General features: G+C 36.7%; 1 protein-coding gene across 3 annotated transcripts; it reads right to left on the bottom strand.

Moving 5' to 3' along the window:
* Positions 1-829: 829 nt before the first annotated feature.
* hnf1ba (HNF1 homeobox Ba) lies at positions 830-18,314 on the bottom strand. Of its 3 annotated transcripts, XM_056474475.1 has the most exons (9): positions 17,839-18,314; positions 15,397-15,596; positions 12,967-13,237; positions 12,642-12,877; positions 9,040-9,200; positions 8,195-8,321; positions 7,934-8,113; positions 7,721-7,839; positions 830-3,149 (listed from the first exon to the last, which is right to left on the bottom strand). In XM_056474475.1, the coding sequence occupies exons 1-9, from the start codon at positions 18,201-18,203 to the stop codon at positions 3,129-3,131; spliced, it is 1,680 nt and encodes a 559-aa protein (XP_056330450.1). In that variant the 5' UTR covers positions 18,204-18,314; the 3' UTR covers positions 830-3,128. The 3 variants fall into 3 exon arrangements, with proteins under 3 accessions (XP_056330450.1, XP_056330449.1, XP_056330451.1); XM_056474474.1 differs by having other exon boundaries at positions 7,934-8,321; XM_056474476.1 differs by lacking the exon at positions 17,839-18,314 and adding an exon at positions 16,497-16,575 and having other exon boundaries at positions 7,934-8,321.
* Between the last annotated feature and the right edge of the window lie 4,719 nt (positions 18,315-23,033).

The raw sequence follows: 23,033 nt of genomic DNA, 5'->3' as shown, positions 1-23,033 counted from the left end.
TCATTTCGTGATGTACGTGTCCGTGGTCCTTCTCTGACTAGGTGCAGATAATAGTGTCAGCTGTGTGTGTGTGTAGACTATCCTGTCGCAAAATGTGGCAAAAATCCTTTGACGGTAACTGGGGCAGTTTTAACCAATAAGCAAGGTAAGCGGCCGCTTAGGGGCCCAGGAAATCTAGAATCCCCAATAAATATCTAGAAGTATAAAATATACCTATAAACTGCATATAACATTGTTTTCTCTGAGAGTTAAAGATGTTTTGAAATACAATTATAACGTAATTAAATAATATTTAATATACAATGGAATATAATATTATTATAATAATGTAAATGTTAAGTAATAGTAATAATAATATTACAAAATAAAATATCCATCATGGAGCAGTCCATATAATTTTTTAAAATATATTTGTATTATTTTTAGTTGTAAGTTCATTTTAAGAAAACTAATCATTTAAAATGTAGAGATTGCAATAATTTAAAATGTAGAAAAGAAGATTGAGCGATATTAAAAATATATAAATAAATCAAAATTAAATAAAAGTAAAAAGGGTGCATTTCAGGACTTGGGCCCTATTCATCAGGAATTGTTAAAAATCGATTTATTTATGGAGAAAATGGACAGTTCTTACAGAACCTGATTGTTGTGCTCTATATAAAGTTTACAATGAGTTAATAAGCGCTTTATAAAATGTAAACACATTCCTTACACCCATGTCATAAAAATGATATTGTGTAAAAAGGGGAGTAAAATCTTATAATAGCTTGGCAAATACTAGACCGTGATATTTAGTATGAGGAAATATGTAAGGAATACAGAACCACTGTTATCAATCTTGAGGAAAAAACTTTACTTAAAGCTTTTTCCGTAAAGCATAAATAGTGATTTTTAAAAGATTGATTTCATTTTGTACAAAAATAATACAATGTGGAACAAATCACATCTTGTATAAATCCAGCATTAAACAGGGTAATAAACCAGCAATGGCAGTGGGAACATAGTTACAACATAAAAAAAAAAAAACATTCAAATGACCTTTTGACAAGTATTCAAACTCTCAGTACTGGGTTGCGGCTGGAAGAGCATCCGCTGCTTAAAACGTATGCTGGATAAGTTGGCGGTTCATTCCGATGTGGCGACCCCTGAGGAATAAAGGGACTAACCCGAAAATGAATGAATAAATGAATCAAACTCTCAGGTGGATCTAAAAAGGATGCTTGAATTAGGCTTGGAACTGTTTTCGTCTCATTGATGTAAATGCAAGTAAGACCCAATCCCAATTCTATTTTTATACCCCTACCTCTTGGCCCTTGAAACAGAGTGTGAAGGTGAAGGGCTTTAAAATGTACCCCTAAGAAATGGGACAGCACTACAGAACCAGCACACGTCATTATGATCTCTTGCTTCATATGAGATCAGACAATCGCGACTGCTGTGGTTATTCCAGTTGGTTTATTTTTTGGTATTTATCTTCAAGAGATTTTTGAAGGCAACAATATCATGTTATCATAATGATATAATGTGGTAATTAGACTGTAACTATGCTGCACATTTACACAGTGGCATGTAAACATACAATAACAACATTAACATTATAGCAGACACTAAAAAGGTCAGTTCCAGCCACTACTTTTCTGACAGAGTATTCGAGTGTCATCGAGTGTCAGAATGTTGTGGGACGACTATACAGGAGTTATTATTGTGGATTATAGATAGCAAAACTTAGCGGTTTTTATTTTAGCGTTTTTTTGTTTTTTTTTAAAGCATGATGGTAAAACATAAACGCAGTAATGAATGCATTCCCCATAAGCCCTACACCTTCAAGCTAAAAAGAATTGAGACAAGAGGAAGGGCTAAGAGGAAAAATTGGGATTGGGCCTAGATGTTTTAAAAAAAAAAAGCCACAGTAAAAACTATTTCACAATGCTTTCCGGTAGTTCAGTTGCATGAGCAGCTAATACTGTTTGAAATTGCAAACTGACTCAATTTCCTCAACTTATGAAATTCCAGCTGATAACAATTACGTTGACCAATTCAACAGGACGCTCTTTTTTCACATATCTTTCCACCATCACAATGACAGTTTGACTGTAGGTCAATATTTATATTAGAAATGTCATGATTCATGGCCGTTCTTCCCAGTATCACAAAAATGGTGAACTGCTTTACAGTTAGAGTTATCTTTGAGTTTCTCCGATCGACCACTTCTTAATCCAGTATTTCTTTGGCTGGCACAGAAAGATGACTCTTATCTATCTGACGCCACACTAATGGAGGTCAACATTGACAACGGTGTCTATTTTAAAACAAGGCTTACAGGAGGATCAATAGGTTCAACGTTTTGTTGAATGTGCTTTAACATTTATCTCCCTTTTAAGATCTGACGTCAACGAAGCCGTCTGAAAAGTTTTGAAATCCTGCTCTCTGGCACACTGCATATTTCAATACGTCATACCTGTTCCTTAGATTGTCACATCCACAATCACAGTTTACATGTTTAGACAGATAAAACTGAATATTTACATCCTTCATACTAATGAAATAATAATAATAATGATATAATAATTGCTTGTATTTACACCCAACTGTACAGAACATTTTCTAAGCATTGATATCTCAAGGAAGACGTCTTTGCATCAGTTATTTTACATAAACGATGCTTCGAACATTGTCTGATTGTCATTGGATCCACACAGTTTGATTGTAAGGTTTTACATACAAACACATTTTGTGCTCTTATTCCTGGATTTCAGGTCTTTTCGCTCCATCTTTGCATCTTCATCTGACTGTGTTGTATGCATTTCCTATTTGTTTGTTCATAAGGATCATGTGCGTTCCTTAATTTGGTTAGTCCATCACTAAGAAGTAAAATACTGTCGCTAAATTGGGCGCCATGTTGATCATCCGAGCCGGACTTCTAGTCAGCCAACGGTGAACCCAAACACCCCAACAGTGTTCATTCTCATCAGTCCTGCCTTCAGCTCGTGGTTTATTGACCAACTGATCATCCAGCGTGCCGCTCACACATATTATGGGTTGCCATGGATACGGGTGCGATGAAGGGAAATGGAGGTTGGGACAATGTGCTCCTGTTGCTTGGCATCAAAGAAGTCAGGTGTATGCATTCACCAGGCCTGTAGCGGACACTGTGAAAATAAAGAATGAAAGAGGAAGTGAACACATAAGTGAACAAAATCTGCAGAATCTCCTTATCAGCCACACCTGAATAAAAATATACCTCATCCCTTTGCATTCATTTCCATTGTAACCAATGTTTTTCTTCTCGTATTGTTTAGGTGTTTTTGCTCTTTCTTTGGAGATGAGAGAGGCAAGTGACCCTGCCGTGACCTACTGGCCGACAAATAGGCACACCTGATAAAAGGTGCTGGCCAGCTGCTCAGTCTACACTCATTAGATGCAGGTCTGCGAATGGAGGCAAGTTTTTTCTTTTTTTTTTGGGGTAGGGTGGGATCGCTTGGCAAACAGGAGGGTTATAAAGAGTGAGCATGGTTTGTAATGTCCCCCAAAGAGCCCACTGCACCGCCCAGACCAAATACAGCAGACTGATAAGAGCTTAAAATTGCTTTCTCGGTTCTAGGGGGGTTGAGGAAATACATACCTGAGATATCTAAATGCTTTCAACTGAACTAAATAGTGTTTCCACAGGTGAAATGTGTGATATTTTTTACATTTATCCAACACTAGTGTATTCAATATTTTATCTAACACTACAATATATTGCCTAAATAGAAAGTTTACATTTAAAGTGATTAGTCTTTTTACATATTAACCAAGTGTAGTGAAAAACATTATAGGTGAATTTTAGCACTGAAATTAATTATTAGAAAGAAATGTCAACATTTTAAAGTAGAAAAACTACTACTCACATCAGATTAGGTGTATGTTTATATAACAACTGTGTACTAAACATGGAATAGTTTTTTTTTTAAGTTAAAACAACATAAAATGAATCCCTGGTCTCGTGATTAAAGTTTGTGTATTAATGTCAGACTAGTTGGTGAGCACGTCATGATTTTGCCACGTAAAGTGCGATCCTGGATTAACATCTATATTGATCCTGGAACATCATTTTTGTACGGTGGCCGAGAGAGAGCTTAATGTACTGCAATTAAAGAAAACATGCAATTACAAAGGCTAGCAAATTGAGAAAAGATCTTTATCTGTTTGAAGTCATCACAACGAAAACACATTTTGAAAAACGAGCTGCATTTTCACACTATGCAAACAATTAATCAAACACGCTGCACTTTCACACAACACAAAAAAATGGAACACAACGGAAATGTTTCAAGGGGACCCAAAAACGTGACTGATGCCACTGTGCCGTGACTATTGTTCACAAAGTTGTAGGTGATCTTTGAAAGGTGAGTTTATTTGTTTGTTTATTTTGATATCCCGAAACCCATGTCTTTAGTATTTATTAGCCTTAATAACTATAACCTTAATTGCCTAAAAAACACATTTTTAGGGTCTCCTTGAAACATTTTAGTTGTGTTGTGAGAAAATGCAGAGCGTTTTCTTAAAATGTTTGCATTGTGAGAAAATGCAGTGCATTTTATTAATTGTTTGTGTTGTGTAAAATGCAGCGTGTTTTATTAATGGGTTGTGTTGTGTAAAATACAGCGCGTTTTATTAATGGTTTGTGTTGTGTAAAATGCAGCGTGTTTTATTAATAGGTTGTGTTGTGTAAAATGCAGCGTGTTTTATTAATGGGTTGTGTTGTGTAAAATACAGCGCGTTTTATTAATGGTTTGTGTTGTGTAAAATGCAGCGTGTTTTATTAATGGTTTGTGTTGTGTAAAATGCAGCGCGTTTTATTAATGGTTTGTGTTGTGTAAAATGCAGCGTGTTTTATTAATGGGTTGTGTTGTGTAAAATACAGCGCGTTTTATTAATGGTTTGTGTTGTGTAAAATGCAGCGTGTTTTATTAATGGTTTGTGTTGTGTAAAATGCAGCGCGTTTTATTAATGGTTTGTGTTGTGTAAAATGCAGCGTGTTTTATTAATGGTTTGTGTTGTGTAAAATGCAGCGCGTTTTATTAATGGTTTGTGTTGTGTAAAATGCAGCGTGTTTTATTAATGGTTTGTGTTGTGTAAAATGCAGCGTGTTTTATTAATAGGTTGTGTTGTGTAAAATGCAGCGTGTTTTATTAATGGGTTGTGTTGTGTAAAATACAGCGCGTTTTATTAATGGTTTGTGTTGTGTAAAATGCAGCGGTGTTTTATTAATGGTTTGTGTTTGTGTAAAATGCAGCGTGTTTTATTAACGGGTTGTGTTGTGTAAAATGCAGCGTGTTTTATTAATGGGTTGTGTTGTGTAAAATACAGCGCGTTTTATTAATGGTTTGTGTTGTGTAAAATGCAGCGTGTTTTATTAATGGTTTGTGTTGTGTAAAATGCAGCGCGTTTTATTAATGGTTTGTGTTGTGTAAAATGCAGGCGTGTAATGGTTTGTGTTGTGTAAAATGCAGCGTGTTTTATTAATGGTTTGTGTTGTGTAAAATGCAGGCGACGTTTTATTAATGGTTTGTGTTGTGTAAAATGCAGCCGGTTTTATTAATTGTTTGTGTGTGTGTAAAAATGCAGCACTTTTAATTAATGGTTTGTGTTGTGTAAAAATGCAGCGTGCCTATTAATTAGATTGTTTTGGGAGCAATGCAACATGTTTTATTAATTGTTTTGCGTTGTGTGAAATGCAGCGCGTATTATTAATTTTGGGTTGTGTGAAAATGCAGCACATTTTATTATTTGATTGCATTGTGAGAAAATGTAGGGTATTTTATTAATTGTTTGCATTGTGTAAAAATGCTGTGCGTTTTGTTAATTGTTTGCGTTGTGTGAAAATACAGCGCTTTTTTAAAATTGTTTGCACTGTGAGAAAATGTAGGGTTTTTTATACATTTTTTGCATTGTGAGAAAATGCAGCACGTTTTATTAATTATTTGTGTTGTGAGAAAATGCAGAGCGTATTATTAATTGTGTTGTGAGAAAATGCAGCATGTTTTATTAATTATTTGTGTTGTGAGAAAATGTAGAGCGTATTATTATTTGTGTTGTGAGAAAATGCAGCACATTTTATTAATTGTTTGCGTAGTGAGAAAATGCAGCGCGTTTTATTAATTATTTGTGTTGTGAGAAAATGTAGGATGTTTTATTAATTGTTTGCGTTGTGTACAAATGCAGCACATTTTATTGTTTGCGTTGTGTGAAAATGTTGTGCTTTTTATTATTTGCGTTTGTGAAAATACAGCGTGCTTTTTTAATCTGTTTGCTGTCAAACAGATGAAGATCTTTTCTCAATTTGCTGCCATTTTTTTGTAAATGCATTTGTTTTCTTAAATTGCAGCACGTTAAGCTCTGTATTTTTGTTTGAAAATGTAATCCATACCTATTTCCTTCCCCCTGAACCCAACCATAACTGTAAATTATTCCCAAAATCAGAGGGGAATAATAGTTGGATAACAATCATGTTGAAGAGCATAAACCTAACCATAAGACTTAATAAACTGAACACAAACGTATCCCTTAATTCTGATTGGCTGATTGGAATGTTGTTCCAGGATCAACACAGAGGTTAATCTCGAAACAAATCAGGTTGGCGAGTTGGTGATTTCACTTCATAAAGAAACACTCAGTCCTCATACAGTCCAGTAGTCCACCAGTATTGTTTAGGTTGTCTAATATTTATTCATTCCTATAGTATGAACATGTTATGGCCTCAACTTTTCACAGAATCATCTTTTTGATTTTTCTTTCATCTTTTTTCCAGCATTTTAAAACCAATTTTCAAATGTTAAGGTCCCTTAAAGATGTAAAAGTAAATGAAAGTATCTTTAGCGACTAGATCTTGATAAGTGGAGCACATGCTGGCAGGAAGTTCAAGGCATCAGGTTCACCGCAGCTAGTGATGTGGCAGCGTGGGAAATTGGGCATGTGAAAGCGGTGACTAGAGACCGCATTTCAGGGTAGAGCGGTCACAGAGCGCAGGGGAAAAGGGAAGAGGCATAATTACTAAATACACTCCCGTTCATGGCAGGGGAGCTGAAGGAGCACGGGTGCTTTGATTAACAGTCAGGATAATTTCCTGACCTCTGTGCTAAACTGAACCAAAGAGTGACTTTGCATTCAGATTGAGAAAAGACAAAAAGGTAAAAAAAGCAGAAACGCTGAAAGAAAGAAAGAAAGAAAGAAAGAAAGAAAGAAAGAAAGAAAGAAAGAAAGAAAGAAAGAAAGAAAGAAAGAAAGAAAGAAAGGTGGTTTCATCAATCAAGCCGTGCTCAGCCTGCGATCACGGGTGACTGATTGGTCAAGCTGTTCAAAGGAAATAGGAATTCTGAGGAGTATACACATATTGGTTCGCTTCACTGATTGAGATGTACAACAAACCTAGCTAAACAAAAGACACTGAAGCAGTGGAAAACTCAACATCAGTCCTATCGAGCATACTCCAGAAATCTTATTCTGCTCACTTTGGAAAATGTAGCAAGTAAATGTTCAGTGTTTAGTTTTGTGTCTGTTTTTAAAGCTGTAAATGGCTTAAAGTTTTTTACATAATGGCATAAGCGTCTCTGGAGCATTAATAAAGCCAAATGGCACCCCTGTTGTAGGACAAGCAGACCGACTCTAGCACCCATTAAATAAACAAATCAGCTTGACTACAGCAAGTCCATTTTGGTAAGTGATTTGGATTACTGACCTGTTTGCTGGAGGACATTGAGCTCAGTGTGCTAAGGCTGTTGGCGTCTGTCACCACCATGGCCGGGGGAAACCGAGACGAATGAGAATACTGGGGTGGCTCCTGCTTGTGTGGGTACACTTTAAAGATAACACAAACAGCAGTTTACATCTAGAGCTTTATGATGTAGGCTTGACTAGATCAATAAATACTGAACAGAGGTAGTAGACTGACTGTGTGAGTGTGAGACGGAGGCCATGAAGGACTGTTGGCTCATGTGTCCAGATGACTGCTGCATGAGCTGCTGGTGTTGGCTATTTAACTGCTGTGAGAACTGCACTGGCTGCAGTGCTGCCAGACTGCCTGCAACGCTGTTAATGACAGGCACCGTCTGGGCCTGCGATGTGTTTAAACCTGAATGCAAGAATATTACGGTGTTAAGAAGAGAATGTATGAATAATCTGAAAAGGAAACCAAATGTGGATGGACACTCACTTTGTGCAATGGCCATGACTCCAGAGAGTGGCATTATGAGGTTAGGGGTCTGTTGGTGCACGTGGTGGGATGCGTGGATGTTGGTCAGGGTACTTACTGGAGGAAGACCTCCACCTGATACCGAGATCTGTGAAGAAAATACACCAACAGTTTATCAGTATGACTAGAACGCTTCTGTCAGAAATGTACTCTTATCTTAAGAAAGTATCAGAGCCCTGACAGGAGGCACAGAGCTTTATTTGAATAGGCAGAGTTGAGAGGAGGCCATGCTCAGACAAACGTCTGACTGCTCAGATAAGCTGCTGTCATACTCCCTTCCTCCTACACCGACTTCCAATTGGCTGTTGACAGAAACACACCCTAGACCATGATGAATTTGACCTATAGTGTAACACTGCAGCCTTGCTAGAAAAATTAATGCACAGAAAATTGTCCTGAAACAAAAAGCTACATGAAGATCTTGCCCAACTCAAACATTAGTATTCAGATAAGCAACTCCATTGAGCACCAGTGTCACTCAACCAACAGAGAACAAGCACAACTCCACCCTTCTCCTACTCTGCGGGGCATTTAATCAATACAAACAGAATGTCTCTTTGTCAGGTTTGTTGGCACAGCCATGGCCGTGCCCCATTCTCACTACCACCGGCTAACATTTACAAAGATCAGCCCTGCGGTGCACTGTGGGCCAAGGCCTGCTGTCTGGCTTGGGGTTTAGCACTGGGAAGTACAATGTAGCGTTTGTGAGCCCACTTGCTGGGTGAAGGTATCTATCAGGCACTACTTTGTGTTACTGTGTCAAGAGCAGACATTGTGTTATCTTATCAGTGTTGAGAAGTGCTTACCATCTTGGCATCAGGTGACAGGAGGCTGTGGCTGGGGTCCAGTGCCCCTGGAGAGACCTGCTGTAACACTGACTGGCTGGTTGACATGGCATTGCTGCTATGGTGATTAATCGTTGTTGAAGAACTGACTTCACCTGGACCTTGTTGGCTGTACCGGACACCTGTTTTTGAAGTAAGGAAGGGAAAAATTAGTTTTAGTTTTAATCTTTTAACTGCTTCACAAAATATGGCCCAGCCAGTATCTGTTGGTCACACAAGTTTGGAAGAGCAAACAAACAAGGGCCTCTACATCTGATGGCTGAACGGTCAAGGTCATCTGAATGTGTACACGTGAGCTGTCTGCAACTCTAAAAAACCATTCTATACTGAACTTCAGAACTTTGTTAAATAATCTATATCTGTGGTGCACAATCCTGCTCCTGAAGGGCCCCCTTTCAGCAGAGTTTAGCTCCTGTCGCATTAAACCAGGGGTGTCCAAACTCAGTCCTGGAGGGCTGGTGTCCTGCAGATTTTAGCTCCAGCTTGCCTCAACACACCTGCAAGAATATTCCTAGAAGGCCTAGAAAGAGCTTGATTAGCTAGCCCTGGTGTGTCCGATTGGGTTGGAACTAAACTTTGCAGGACACCGGCCCTTCAGGACCAAGCTTGAACACCCCTACATTAAACACATTTGAACTAGAATTTTTTTTTCCAAGCAAAGTGCATCAGAGCTGCATACTGCAGGAACATTCCTGATCTACATGAAATAATTTTTATGAGAGAATTATGTTCTACCAAACCTGAATTCTCTGTTAGGCTATTTATTTTCGTTGGGCATTCTTGACCATTCAAGGCCACAGGAATCCTGCCTGTCTTCTATCGAATGGATGTTTGCCAACCCCAACCTCCACAGATATGAACAAGGTAAACATTTCTTAATTAATGCTAATGCCAGTCACAGGTTTACTCCTACATTTAAATACCAGATTTATGCAGCCAAGCAAGATGATGACCCAGCAAAAGAAATATTTCTCATTTGTTACGGGGTTATTCCCTGAGAGTTTTCAAATAGATGTGCCACACACAATAGTATGACTAGTGGCAGCAAAAAATATGACAGGAAGGTCTAATCCCTCTGCTGAGTTTTGTTGTGTAGCGGAACTACAGATACAACCCCTTTGCACACTTACAACATTGCTAGCTCTCTACAATGTCTTGTAAACGCCAGCTCAGGACAATAAAGCACTCCATTGGGCCTACAACCTGCTCAGCACACAATAGGCCAGCAACTATAAACAGTCTTTACTTTACTACCGCACAACCACTAAAAGTGTCAGGGAAAGAACTAGACTATTGTCTGACTCTATCAGGCATTCACTCAGACTGCAGGGATCTCCTCTCACGTTCAATCATTCAGGTCTGCGCTGTCTGGGCCATGCTGACCAGCAGGGGGGCTCTGTTTCTGAGGAAACCAGAAACCGATGTACAACCTCTGAGAAGGCGACATAAAAGTTACATGGAATGGCATCATAAACTAAGACTTAATTACACTATTCAGTAAAGCAATGTACACCATTCAGTGACCGATGCTAAAATCAGCTCCTTGACTAAGTTTAGACAACAGAAACATATTTGCAAAATATTTCAGCTTGTCACTACTCACAAATTTGTTTTCAGGTTTAATAATGCATGTGGTAATCACACAATACAGCTTGACCAATACAAAAATGCTACCACAAAACTTGGTTAAAATGGCAGAAGGTTACGTGAAATGCTGAAGGGGAGTGGTAGCAGGAGGCTTCAACTGGTTTAAAGGGTTCAGCTCTCCCTGGGACACATGTAATATCAAAGCCTTGCTCTTCATCCCCAGGCAGTGCTCATTATAGCACTGCCGCATATGATAGGCCTCCTGGGTCTTAGCAGGACGTATGTGGCCTTTAGCCTTTCTGTTGCCCCCAACAGACCAAAACAAGGCAAGTTAAACTGTCCTGTCCTCTGCTTGTCCTTCACTATTATGTTCAAGGGCCATATTGTTTAAAGAATTATATCAGTTTCTCAAAAAAATGAAATAAGTAAAACAACCACTCTAACATGCCTAAACAGGATCAAAGACCATTCTGAAAGCAGTTTGCTTTTCCAACAGGACCACAACACAAACATAGGGAAGATCACAACCAGCCCCCAAAAAGCACATATCGGTTGACCTTCTAGCAGCGGCGAACTGGCCTGCTTGTTATCAACAAGCCAAACCTGAATCAATAAAAAAGTTTGTGTCTCACTGATGTGACCTGGTAACGACCTCTTTAACAAAACCCTGGTTTATGTAGTTTCCAAGAGGGGGCTGAGACAGGGAATCACCCAGTACTTTCTATACCTCGAGCAGAAGAAGAGACTCATCAGTCCTGTCTGGTCCAAAAAGAGCCAATAGTCCATCGGACAGCTCCTGCTGTTCTGCTCAGAGCACAGCCACTGCCTCTAAACCCCAGCCCATAAAGGTGAGAGGGGCTTCGAGGTGTCCCTCCCCCTGGCCCAGCAGAGATAAATGAACCTTAGTTACAGTCACTACAGTCTTCTAATATGCCACAGACAAAAAGATTCCCCGCTGAGAGAGGGTAAAGAGAGCAGGGAAGAGGGGGATCCCTTATCAAAGGACTGGGAGATGTAGTAGCAGAGGATTTTAATTGTCAATTAAGCATGCATAATACAGGCTGTGCCCTGGCAACGCGATGAGGGGTCCTGCTGTGCTATTCTTTTCAGGCCAGCTTCTGACACCAAAAAACAGCTGATGCTGCTGGCAGGCCACTGGCAGGACACCTTGTAAGTCCCTTGACTAAAAGCATGGAAGAGACCAGGCCCATCCCGTTGCTCCCCCTTCTCATCCAAATTAACACACAACCTGAGGTCACTGACTGGTCAGGTGTGCAAAGGGAAACACCACACGCAAACAGACAAGCCAGTCATTGCAGTGCTATATGCACAGAAACAAGCAACACACCCACAGAAAAAAGCACTCTGACTCTTTAGCGCTCAGACATGAAAGAGCAACAGTAGGTAATAAGCTGGTCGAGTCAAAGACTGTGTTGCTTTTACAGCCTAGTCTTGCCATATCAAACTAAGTCAATAAATCCTTCTGGGAATACAAAACATTAGATAACACAAGAGTGGGGCATGCAGTAAACCACAGTGAACCTACAGGTACAACTAGGCTTCGAGAGCGAGCTGAGCCACATGACCTGGGGTTGACCCTGTGTCCTGTCCAAGGGTGGCTGCTCTTTGTGTCTCACTCTTGCCTGCTGACTTCAGTGGAGCTGAGATTGCAGGTACAATGCAGATTGTTCTTGGTGTGTGTTTCAAAGCTGGGAATAACAATGCCATTTGCTCAGCTCACTCTGTCACTCTCATTGATCACTGCTCTCCACTTTGCTTTCCCTCTGATCTCATCAACTATGTCAAGTCGTCTTCAACTGGTGGAGTGATGATAATGAGGCATGTGCTAATTATTGTTTCCAGACCGTACCGCAGAAAAGCCAAAGATCAGTGATTCAGTGAGATCGAAGCAACATTCAAAGGTTACCAGGAAAAATCAAATAACACATGTAAGCTCACAGTGAATGTATCAGTACCTTGCATCTTGCTCGGTGGGGAGCTGCTAGTTTGTGGGTGATGCGGGGAACTATGTGAAAGGAGGGAGCTCAGGCTATGCGCTGGCCCACTGTAGGCATCCATAGCCAACTTTTGTCTGAAGGCTTCTTCCTTTCTTCTGTTGGCAAACCAGTTGTAGACTCGCACCTCTGTGACCAGGTTGGAGCCAAGTCCATGAGCTTTGGATGGAGACACTCCTCTTTGGAGGCACTCAGCCCTGAATGTAGTAAAGGGAAACATATTAGCATTTTAACTGGGATGAAAGTGAGTAATTAATTTTGACATTCATAGCAAGGTCATCCTTACCGGTTGCACTCCTCCACCAATGCCTCTCTCTCCTCTTTGCTGGGGTTTTTCTGCCGTTCGTAAGCCTGGTAAAGGATTTGTTGGGATGCAGGCCCCCATTTGAAACGGTTGCGTCTGAGCTTCTTGCTGGCAGGCTCAATGGCAGCATCATCACCTGGCTGGACCATACCTTGCCCAGATTGACTAAACTCTGAGAAAAAAAGTAGTACCTGATCCTGATTTCCTTTGTCTAACATGGTGCCACCAGAGCCTTGTGTGGCCTGGTTGAATTCTGAAACATAAAAGAAAAGAATATTAGTGTCACATGTAGAATGTCCATATAGGACATGAGCATGGCGTGAGCCAACTAGGACAAGTGTGTTTATTTTCAAAATCATTCCAGCTGTGCCAAAAACTATAGAATACACAATACATGTCACTCGTATCTTTTTGAATGGGGAAAAATGTAACGGTCAATATGGCGAATAAAGCACCGCTTACTACTATAGGAGCCAATCATCGATCACTATATGGCGAATAAAGCCCACTTTCTAGTACAGGAGCCAATTATCGTTTGCTATAGACTGACGATGCTCCGGTGGAGGGGCTCAGACCAGACGTGAGTTTCTGCAGATTTTGTGTGATTTGGATGTTTAGAAACGAAACTAAAGACACAGTTATTCTACAATTTTATTGGTGATTCCTAATATGAAATTCAATGGTTAGCTTGGCAAGCAGTTTTGGGGAATTTGATGTTTCCCCATTCAGACAGAATGCCCAAGCATACTGCCCGAGAGGTGATTCAAAGATGGCCTCTGAGTGAAATGACTTGCCTTACAGGGACTTTAGACTTGCAGAAGTCATTTTTAAAAATACTGTTTGTGATGTTCAGCACAATCTCAGGGCAATTCATTCCTATTTGCACTTTGGTCATTTAGTGGCTAACTTTTATATTCTCGTTTGTACACTTTTGTATGATCTGCTCACACTCCATTGTTGGTTATGTATAAGGGATAGTTTACCCAAAAATGAAAATTCCATCATAATTTACTCATCCTCAATGTGTTCCAAACCTGTTCGCGTTTTTTTCTTTTGTTGAACACAAAGACTTTCTAAAAAATGTTGAAAAAAAAACCATAGACTTCCATATAACTTTAAGTTTTGTACACAACAGAAGACCTAATATTTGAACAGATTGAATCAACTGAGTACACTCAAAAAATTATTACTGCTGCTTGTTCAAATAGCTCTTTAAAACGAGCTGAAACAACACAATTCTTGTAATTTCTTATTCCAATTTGTTTTATGTTCAGTCCACTTGCTGGGACAACATGAAAGAATTGTGTTGGTTCCACTACCTGGTTTGAAGATTTGTAGTCCCCAGCATGCTATGGGATTTAATTAAGAGAAGGAAATGTTGACAATAAAATATCAAAAATAATCTTAGGTGTTTAAAGTTAATAGAAAGACTTGTTTGAGTTTAATCTTCATTTTAGTTTAAAGATTTAGAAGATTTTCAGCTAATATCGTGAGTTTTGTCATTACCACCTTGCAGAAGCACCCATGCTTTGAGTGTTGGCAGCTTAATTAGCGAAAATGAAGTCTGTTGCTTTGCTCAGTGAGCAATAACTGTCCTAAAATTGGATCTGAGATCAGTCTCAATCAGCTGTGTGTAATTTATGAAATATGCTAAAAAATGGCTCTTTTAGTTCATAGGATAACTTCAAATAAAACTAATAGACTTCTAAAATGTACGACACATAATAGACATACATGATATTATCAGACCTTTGAGTTTAAATTTAATAAAAATACAAATGTATTTAAATTTTATTTTGATAAAATCTTGTTGGACCAACTCAATTGCATTTATTTGTGTAAACAGTTTTTTTAGTTGGTGCTAAACTAACTTATTGGATGGAAATCCAAGTTATTTTTTAGAGTGTATGAGTAAATGTTGAGGAAATTAAGAGTTGGGCTTGGGTGAGCCTTATGTAATGCAATTTTTAAAACAATAAAATGAGAAGAGGTACAAATTAACCTCACTAATTTAACAAAATGTAAGTTATGTTTTCTAGTTATGAGTGATGACCTTTGACTCATACCACTGTCCCCTTTATATGCCATTGTGCTTTTTATGACAACATAAATTCAAAATGGCTGGCAAAAGTGATGATGCAATAATAACGCATACCTAAAAATGTTTAACAATATCTACATATCGGACAGCTGCATTATTTAGAAGGGAAATAATTTTAGATTATCTTCATAATTAAAACAGATATCAAAAGGTTAATTAACTTCCCCAAAAAATCAGGTTGAAAGTGCTGCCTCACTCGAGTCATAAATTCCATTTCATGCAACTTCACAAGGACGTTTTATATGACCTACAATATCCCAACGGTGGCACTGAAAACCGTCACATGCAACAAGAAACAAATATTAACTTACGTCGCAAGATCTCCCGCTGTTTCCTCACATACCAGGTGTAGAGCGCCGCGCGTTTCTGCGTTTTCATAGGCGTGCCTTTATTCAGGTGCTGCGACAGGTGCGACTGATTGAGGCCCGTCACATCCACCACCTCGCGTTGAGGGATATTGTGCTGCTGCATGTAGCCTTTGATCATGCGGGCCGCGCGCCACGGGTCCTCCCTGAAGAGATCGGAAACATTAAACATACTCTCATCTCATCATTGAACACTCTCATTTAATACTGTCCTATTAAAAAGTAATTTTTAATAGTTGGTTTCGCTTCTTTTATATTTATGACTCTTTAACATGTTCTAAATTTTGCAAGTGCGGTCAATTGTTCCCAGCGCGAATAAACAATAGTTAATCAGTGTATTCAATAGGTTGTAAATAATTCCAAAGGTTAAAGACTTCATTTCGTGCATGCAATTCAACTACCGTGATTTAATTACAAAAGGACAAGTAAAAGACAATTGGAGGACTTCATGGCAGCTGTATATTGCGGTCACTGTAAAGCCATTTGTTTTAAAACTAAAAAAGGTACTAAAGTGTAGTTCGACATTTTAAACGTTGCTCTGTATTTTAGAAAGGAGAAATGTTGCGTGAGACGAAAATCGCTTAAATCGAAGCTGGTTTGATTAAAAGAAACCAAAGAATTTGACATAGACATAGCCTTTAAAAGCCGCAGCAGCCTATATTCTTATTTAAATGTAATAAAATAAAACATTAGCCTATTATAGGCTAGGGTAACAGCTTAAAAATAACAAAAAAGATTGTTCAATACTATATAATATATAGCCTAACAATACAGCTATATATAAACCAAGCCAATATATATAATATATATAATGTATGTTTGTTCTCAATGCAACAGAATATTTACTAACAATTAAAAAAATGAAAGAAAATGAAAAGTAGTGTTAAGTTTATAATCAGGTTAAATAAAACAGACTTTAAAATAAAAGAAAGAAAGAAAGAAAGAAAGAAAGAAAGAAAGAAAGAAAGAAAGAAAGAAAGAAAGAAAACGTTTTCGAAAATCACCCGACATTTTTTAACATGCATTAAAATGAAGTTCAGTCTTACCATAGTAGCTAATTTCAGAAATAACTTTTGCTCCTGAAATCTGTCCGGACGGTTTTGGTTTGGATACTGGCAACATATGTCTGTGCTCGAACTTGGTTTATAACTTTCGACAATGAATAACTAGATCTCCATTCACGCTAATCATTCGTCACTGTGTGTCTTTCAGTTGATGATTTATAGGATAAAATTAATAACTTAACTCCACGTGCTTTAGTTTTGATTTCCTCTTTATTTCGTGGCGCTTCTGTCGGTGATAGTTATAGAAATAATAGTTTTGTTGAATTAAATATCAACCGAATTATAGCATAGGCCTACTTTTATTTGTTGGCCGCGTGGTAGGCCAGTTTTTGTTATAATTTCTAATTATGTTTAAAGATTATAGCTAAAAGTGCTATATTGATACAGTAAATATATTATCAGTATTTTCGCATGTCCTAAAATAAATTTCCAATGGACTAAATTTACGCACAACGCTGCGTTCAGACAAAAGCGCGCATGTTTGTGTTTTCTTTCGAGAGGCCAGAGGTGGTTAATAATAAATAGATCTTCTTTAGTTGATATATCTCTAAGCTAAAGAAATAACTCACGTAGATAATTAGTAACCAGAATGTGAAAAGAGGAAACACTGGCGCGTGCTTTTAAAATTGTAAACACCGGTAGAATCATCTGTTCCGAAAAATCCTCCTTAGTATGATTTAAGGTGAAAGTTGGGCTGCTGGCAAAAAATGATTTCGTTTCTAAATTACAACCAGGCTACTTTTTTTATTTCTGTCACAAAATAATTCTACTATATTTTAAGAACTTCAGACAGTAATTACATTTGTCAAAAAAGAAGTTTTGTAGACATCTCAATGACCTTTGATTTAAAAGATCAGAAGTTAGCAATTAAACTTTTCTATTTGATTTTTTATATCAGGTGAAGATTATTTTATGTTTTAGTAAACTTTAATGCATAGTTGGGTGAATAAATAAGCACTTTAATCTTAAAAGTCAGCCTTAATTTCACACTTAACAGTCGGCCTTTAACTGCATTATAGCGCTGTTACAGCACACTGTCACTTCAGCAGCTCCTCGGGTTATTTCACTTCTATCTCATTAATTTGACTATATAGCAATGGATAATAACAGTATAACTATAAGTATATTTGATAATAACATAAGTAGGTCTATAGCTCAACATTTTAAAGGATCATAACATTTCCTCAAAGTTGTTCTAAAATATTCAACTACAATTAACAACAATTCTTTTTTATGACAATTTTTATTAATCTATTATCCACTTCAAATGGTGACTATATTGGCTTTTAAATAAATATATAAAAATGAATAAGTTAAAACTCACGCCAACATTCGCTCTATTTCTGCCCTCTGCTCGGCCGCTTCCTCGGTGTTTTGAGACTGGAGCTCTTTGAGGATCGGCGGTGTGTCATAATCATCCCCGTCCTCCGAGCCTTCATCTCCGGATAACTTCCCTTTACTGTGTCCATTTGTGAGCGTGTGAAACACCGGCTTTGAATCCGTATCGCTGAGCTTGGAGCCGGAAGGGGACATCTGCAGACTGTCCAGTTTAACTCCAAAAGCGGTCGGGCTCGGGTCCAGGTCATCCAACGCTTGCAGAAGCACATCTTTGGTAACTCCAGAGTCCAACAAGGCGCTCAGAAGCTCCTGTTGCAAAGATGTCAACTTGGAAACCATGTTTGCAAACATCTAAATATTTAGGAGGTCTAGAGAGGGAAATGCGGTATGGTGATGTTTCCCCTCCTCACGCCTCCAAGTGTGAGCTCCTTCAAAGACACCTGCTCCGAGAAAGTTAGGCCACTTCCCTGTCGGACTGAACGATATAACTTGCCATGATGCTTCCAGAGGGCAGGCGATATAAAATATGGTAATGAGTGGGCGGCTGCTGAGGGCCTTTATGCAAATGACCTGTCCCAGGCCATATCGACTGACGCGCAGGTACTGCGTGTTTACACACTCTTATCAGCACAGCACTTTGGACTTTGGCGACGTTTGGTAAAGCGCGTTGCAATAATAATAATAATAATAATAATAATAATAATAATAATAATAATAATAATAATAATAATGCTTAAAATTTTTTAGCTGAATAGATGTCTTTGGGATTAACAAACACTAAGTGAAGTGCTGTTTCAATATTTAAACTAAAGATGTTCTTATATCATATAATGTGTACAATAACTTAAATAGTTTTTGAATATTTTTAATATTTCACAAAATACTTTTATGAGTTTCTTTCTTCTGTTAAGCGCAACATAAGATATTCTAAAGAAAGCTGAAAACCTGTAACCACTGACATCCATATTTGTTTTTGCTACTATGGAAGTCAATGGTTACAGGTTTTCAGCTTTCTACAAAATATCTCCTTTAGTGTTCAACAGGAGACAGAAAGATTTGGAACCACTTGAGGGTGAGTACATATAGTGAGTAAATTGTCATTTTTGGGTGAACTATCCCTTTAAATACGGACATTCTCAATTAATCCAGAAACATTATATGTGACTAAGTGGCTATATCATAAGATGTAAGGCCCATGAAAGTCGTTAAAAAACAGTTATTAGTAGGACTGACAGAGAAACAAAGAGAGAGCACAGATTAAGCCGATAGTTACTGGGTCAGTATTGGGTCATCCTATTTTAAAACAATAGTACATTTATATGCATGTTTTAATGCAAGTAATTGTTTCAAATAACTTGTGTAAAAATAATGTCAATATGGGTTAAATAATGTGTCTATCATTTGACTTAAGAGATATATTAAAAAATGAAACATTATTCTGACATGTACTTAATGAAATATGGGTCACATTTTACAAAAAGGCTTCATTAGTTTATGTTGGTTAATGTATTCACTAACTAGAACTAATTATGAACTACACATTTATTAATCATAGTTCAGTATTTACTAATACGTTAAGATCCAAATTCATAATCACTAACATTAGTTAAGTTTACAGGAACTAACAATGATCAACTTTATTTCATTAACTAAAGTTAACAAAGATTAATAAATACTGTAATTAATATATAGTTCATGTTAGTTAACACAATAACTAACATTAACTACAGTAATACAACCTTATTGTAAAATGGTACCAAAACATCTAAATGATTCAGTGGCCATAAGCGATTCTGTTAAATAATTGAAACCTTTTTTGCAATCAAATACACTGTAAAAAATGATTTGTTGATTTAAAATAAGTGAGTAACCTGTTGCTTTTAAAACGATTAGTTGGCTTTAATTAAAAAAAGAAAACACATTGCTTTAAAAATCTTAAGTAAATGAATTGTCCATGATTATAAAAATTAAGTTAAATCAACTTAACAGTTCCAAATTACAATGCTCCTCTGGAAGTCAATGGTTACAGGGTTTCAGCTTTCTACAAAAATATCTTCTTTAGTGTTCAACAGGAGACAGAAAGATTTGGAACCACTTGAGAGTGAGGTCATATAGTGAGTAAATTGTCATGGGTGAACTGTCCCTTTAAGTACATCCTTTCTCACTCAATCCAGAAACTTTATGTGTGATTTCTTGGCCTTTAGACTATAAAATGGTTACATCATAAGATATAAGGCCTATAAAAGTGCTTAAAAAGCAGTTATTAGTAGCACTGAGAGAGAAACAAAGAGAGAGCACAGATTAAGCCAATAGATATTGGGTAAAAATTGGGTCATCCTATTTTTAAATCGTATTTAAAATAGTAAATACAATATATTGCATATATATGCAAATTTTAAATGCAAGTTAGTGTTTCAAATAAGTTGTGTGAAAATAATGCCAAATATGGGTTAATTAATGTTCAATCAATTGACATAAGAGATACATAAAAAAAAATTAAACATTATTCTGACATGTACTTATTAAAATATGGGTCACATTTTACAAAAAGTCTTCCTTAGTTAATGTTGGCTAATGTATTCACTAACTAGAACTAATTATGAACAATACATTTATTAATCATAGTTTAGTATTTACTAATGCATTATTAAGATACAAATTCATGCTCGTTAATGTTAGTTAATGGTAAACTAATGTTAGTTAATAAACTTTATTTCATTAACTAATGTTAACAAAGATTAATAAATACTGTGATTAATATATTGTTCATTGATCATGTTAGTAAACACATTAACTACAGTAAAACAACCTGATTGAAAAGTGTTCCCAAAATTTGTAAATGGTTATGTGCCATAAACGATTCTATTATAGTTAAAATTATTTAAACCTTTTTTGCGGTCAATACACTGTAAATAATTATTTGTTGACTTTACTTACAATAAATTGTTAAACCTGTTGCTTTTAAAATAGTTGACTTCACTTAAAAAATTAAGTATATGAACTATGTGCATGATTATAAAAATTAAGTTAAATCAACTTAACTTTTTAAAGTACAACAAATAATCACTTTTTACAGTGAGTGATTGAAAAATTATTAATAAAATGTTTTTATTAAGTGTTAAAAAGCCTAAATTGTCTAAACTGGGTTAAGATGAATTTTTTACATCATTGTAAAACCCAAAAAGTTAAGGTAACTCAAATCGTTTGAGGAAACCGATTGGAACATTTAAGTTCAAAAACTAATCCTAATGAGTACTGTGAACTTAATCCATTTGAGTAAATGAAGCAATTTGAGCACAGTAAAACCTAATAAATGAAGAGAACTCAAACCAACTGAGTACTGTAAAACCCAATAAGTTAAGGCAACTCAAACCGTTTGAGGAAACCGATTGCAACAAACCATTTGAGTTAAAAAAAAACTAAATCTATATAGTACTGTGAAATTACTGCCATTTAAGTTGAAGTAATGAGTATTTATTTAACTAATTACCTTCAACACTGAGTTTGAAACCCTTTTCAAATAAGTATAATTAACTTTCAGTTAAAGTTTGAGTTAACTACACTCTTTCATGTGATAAAGTTGAATGTTGGGTTTTACAGTGCACATTCACTTTTTGTCTTTTGAGCAATTAAAACGACATGTGAAAGTGTAATGCCAGGTTTTATCTCCCATAGAATAAAATGTTTCTGTTTAATTTGTTTGCATCTGAGCAAAAAAATATGACTATAATAGCATTTTAGCACTTATACAGAGCATGGCAACTAAATTGCCATTCTGTGTAAGAATATTAAGAATAGTGTAATAGAAATGTTATATAACTAACAAATATGTTATAGACATTTTAGAACAAGAATCATTTGACGACATATCAAGAGTTTTCAGTATTGCAGAAAACACTTGTCATTATTGCAGATGCAGACACTAAAATGGCAAGTCTTGTCTTTCGATTACATACAGTGCTCAGCATATATAGGTACACCCCTCACAAATCTATTTTTTAAATTCATATTTTAATAGGAAGCTATGCAATATTATATTTGTGCATATACATTAGATTAGTCAGTACTGAAGCCAAATCTGGAGCTTATCTAACAAAATAACTTATGATAACGGTCCAAAAACTAGTAGCCCAAATGTTTTACTGTATGTTATACTGTAGAAATATATTAAATACAAATTTTAAAAAGAGGAAAAATCAAGAGAAGAAAAATAATTTAAAAATGTTGTCGAAATTTTGTTTGTTTTGCTTGGAATTTAATTGGATTATCTTTAAATTTCTAAATATGTTTGGTGACTAAAATATTATTTCATTAAATATATCTGTTTAATAAATCTGTTTTGTTTAAATGCACCAAAATACAGCCTATGTTCACTGAGAAATAGATACAAATATTCCTTTTCAAATTGGCTGTACTCTATGCTGAGCACTGTACTAAATAACAGCGAAACATGTGGCTAAAAAACAGTTAAAATGCTATTTGTGCTTGCACCAGCAGGGGCAGATTAAGTGGTTTGTGTAGGTTGTGAAGCGGTTGGAAGGGCAGTAACGGTGCATGCAAATCCTCTTTTACTGCCAGGTGCTGGAGCTCAGAGACAGACTTCACTCTATAACTGACATTCATGAGCACAGCAACACCTGACTTCAACACATCTGAGTCTGAGCCACCCTCAGTGTTTGAAGAAGGATTAAGACCAACAACAATTTATCTGCAGATCTTCATTTACATTTATGCATTTGGTTCCCTCAGAATCAAACCCACAAACCTTGGTGTTGCATGCACCGTGCTCTACTATTTGAGGATTTCCAACTCCTAACAATTCCTACGAAGAGACTGATATGTGAATATGGATTTAAAATTTGTTAAATGAAAATGATGTGGTGAAAGAATAGCGATAGCTGGATGGAGAAATTCTCTTTCGTTTTATTAGTTACACATACTGGTGCTTGCGTGATTTGTGTGTTTTAAGAAGTCACTCTTTAGGACAACACAAAAAAAAAGGCCAAAAAAAAACTAAATGTGTATTTTAAATATCTTCTTGAGGTTTGTGTCACACGTGTCGCATACAAAACTATCTACGCATTAAAAATTCTCATTTTATATATACAGTTGAAGTCAGAATTATTAGCCCCCCTGTTTATTTTTTCCCCAATTTCTGTTTAAACGGAGTGAAGTTTTTTT

The sequence above is a fragment of the Danio aesculapii genome, chromosome 15 (genome assembly GCF_903798145.1).
Source record: "Danio aesculapii chromosome 15, fDanAes4.1, whole genome shotgun sequence".
Lineage (NCBI taxonomy): Eukaryota > Metazoa > Chordata > Actinopteri > Cypriniformes > Danionidae > Danio > Danio aesculapii.
This window is presented reverse-complemented; position numbering and strand designations above follow the sequence as displayed.

What these genes read in the sequence shown, in the direction of transcription:
- hnf1ba (XM_056474474.1), bottom strand. Translation starts at nt 18,203, where the DNA reads ATGTTTGCAAACATGGTTTCCAAGTTGACATCTTTGCAACAGGAGCTT. An exon ending in CTCCGTCTCACACTCACACA is followed by an intron (nt 7,840 to 7,933) that starts GTCAGTCTACTA and finishes TTATCTTTAAAG; the next exon opens with TGTACCCACACAAGCAGGAG. An exon ending in CAATGTCCTCCAGCAAACAG is followed by an intron (nt 3,150 to 7,720) that starts GTCAGTAATCCA and finishes TTATTTTCACAG; the next exon opens with TGTCCGCTACAGGCCTGGTG.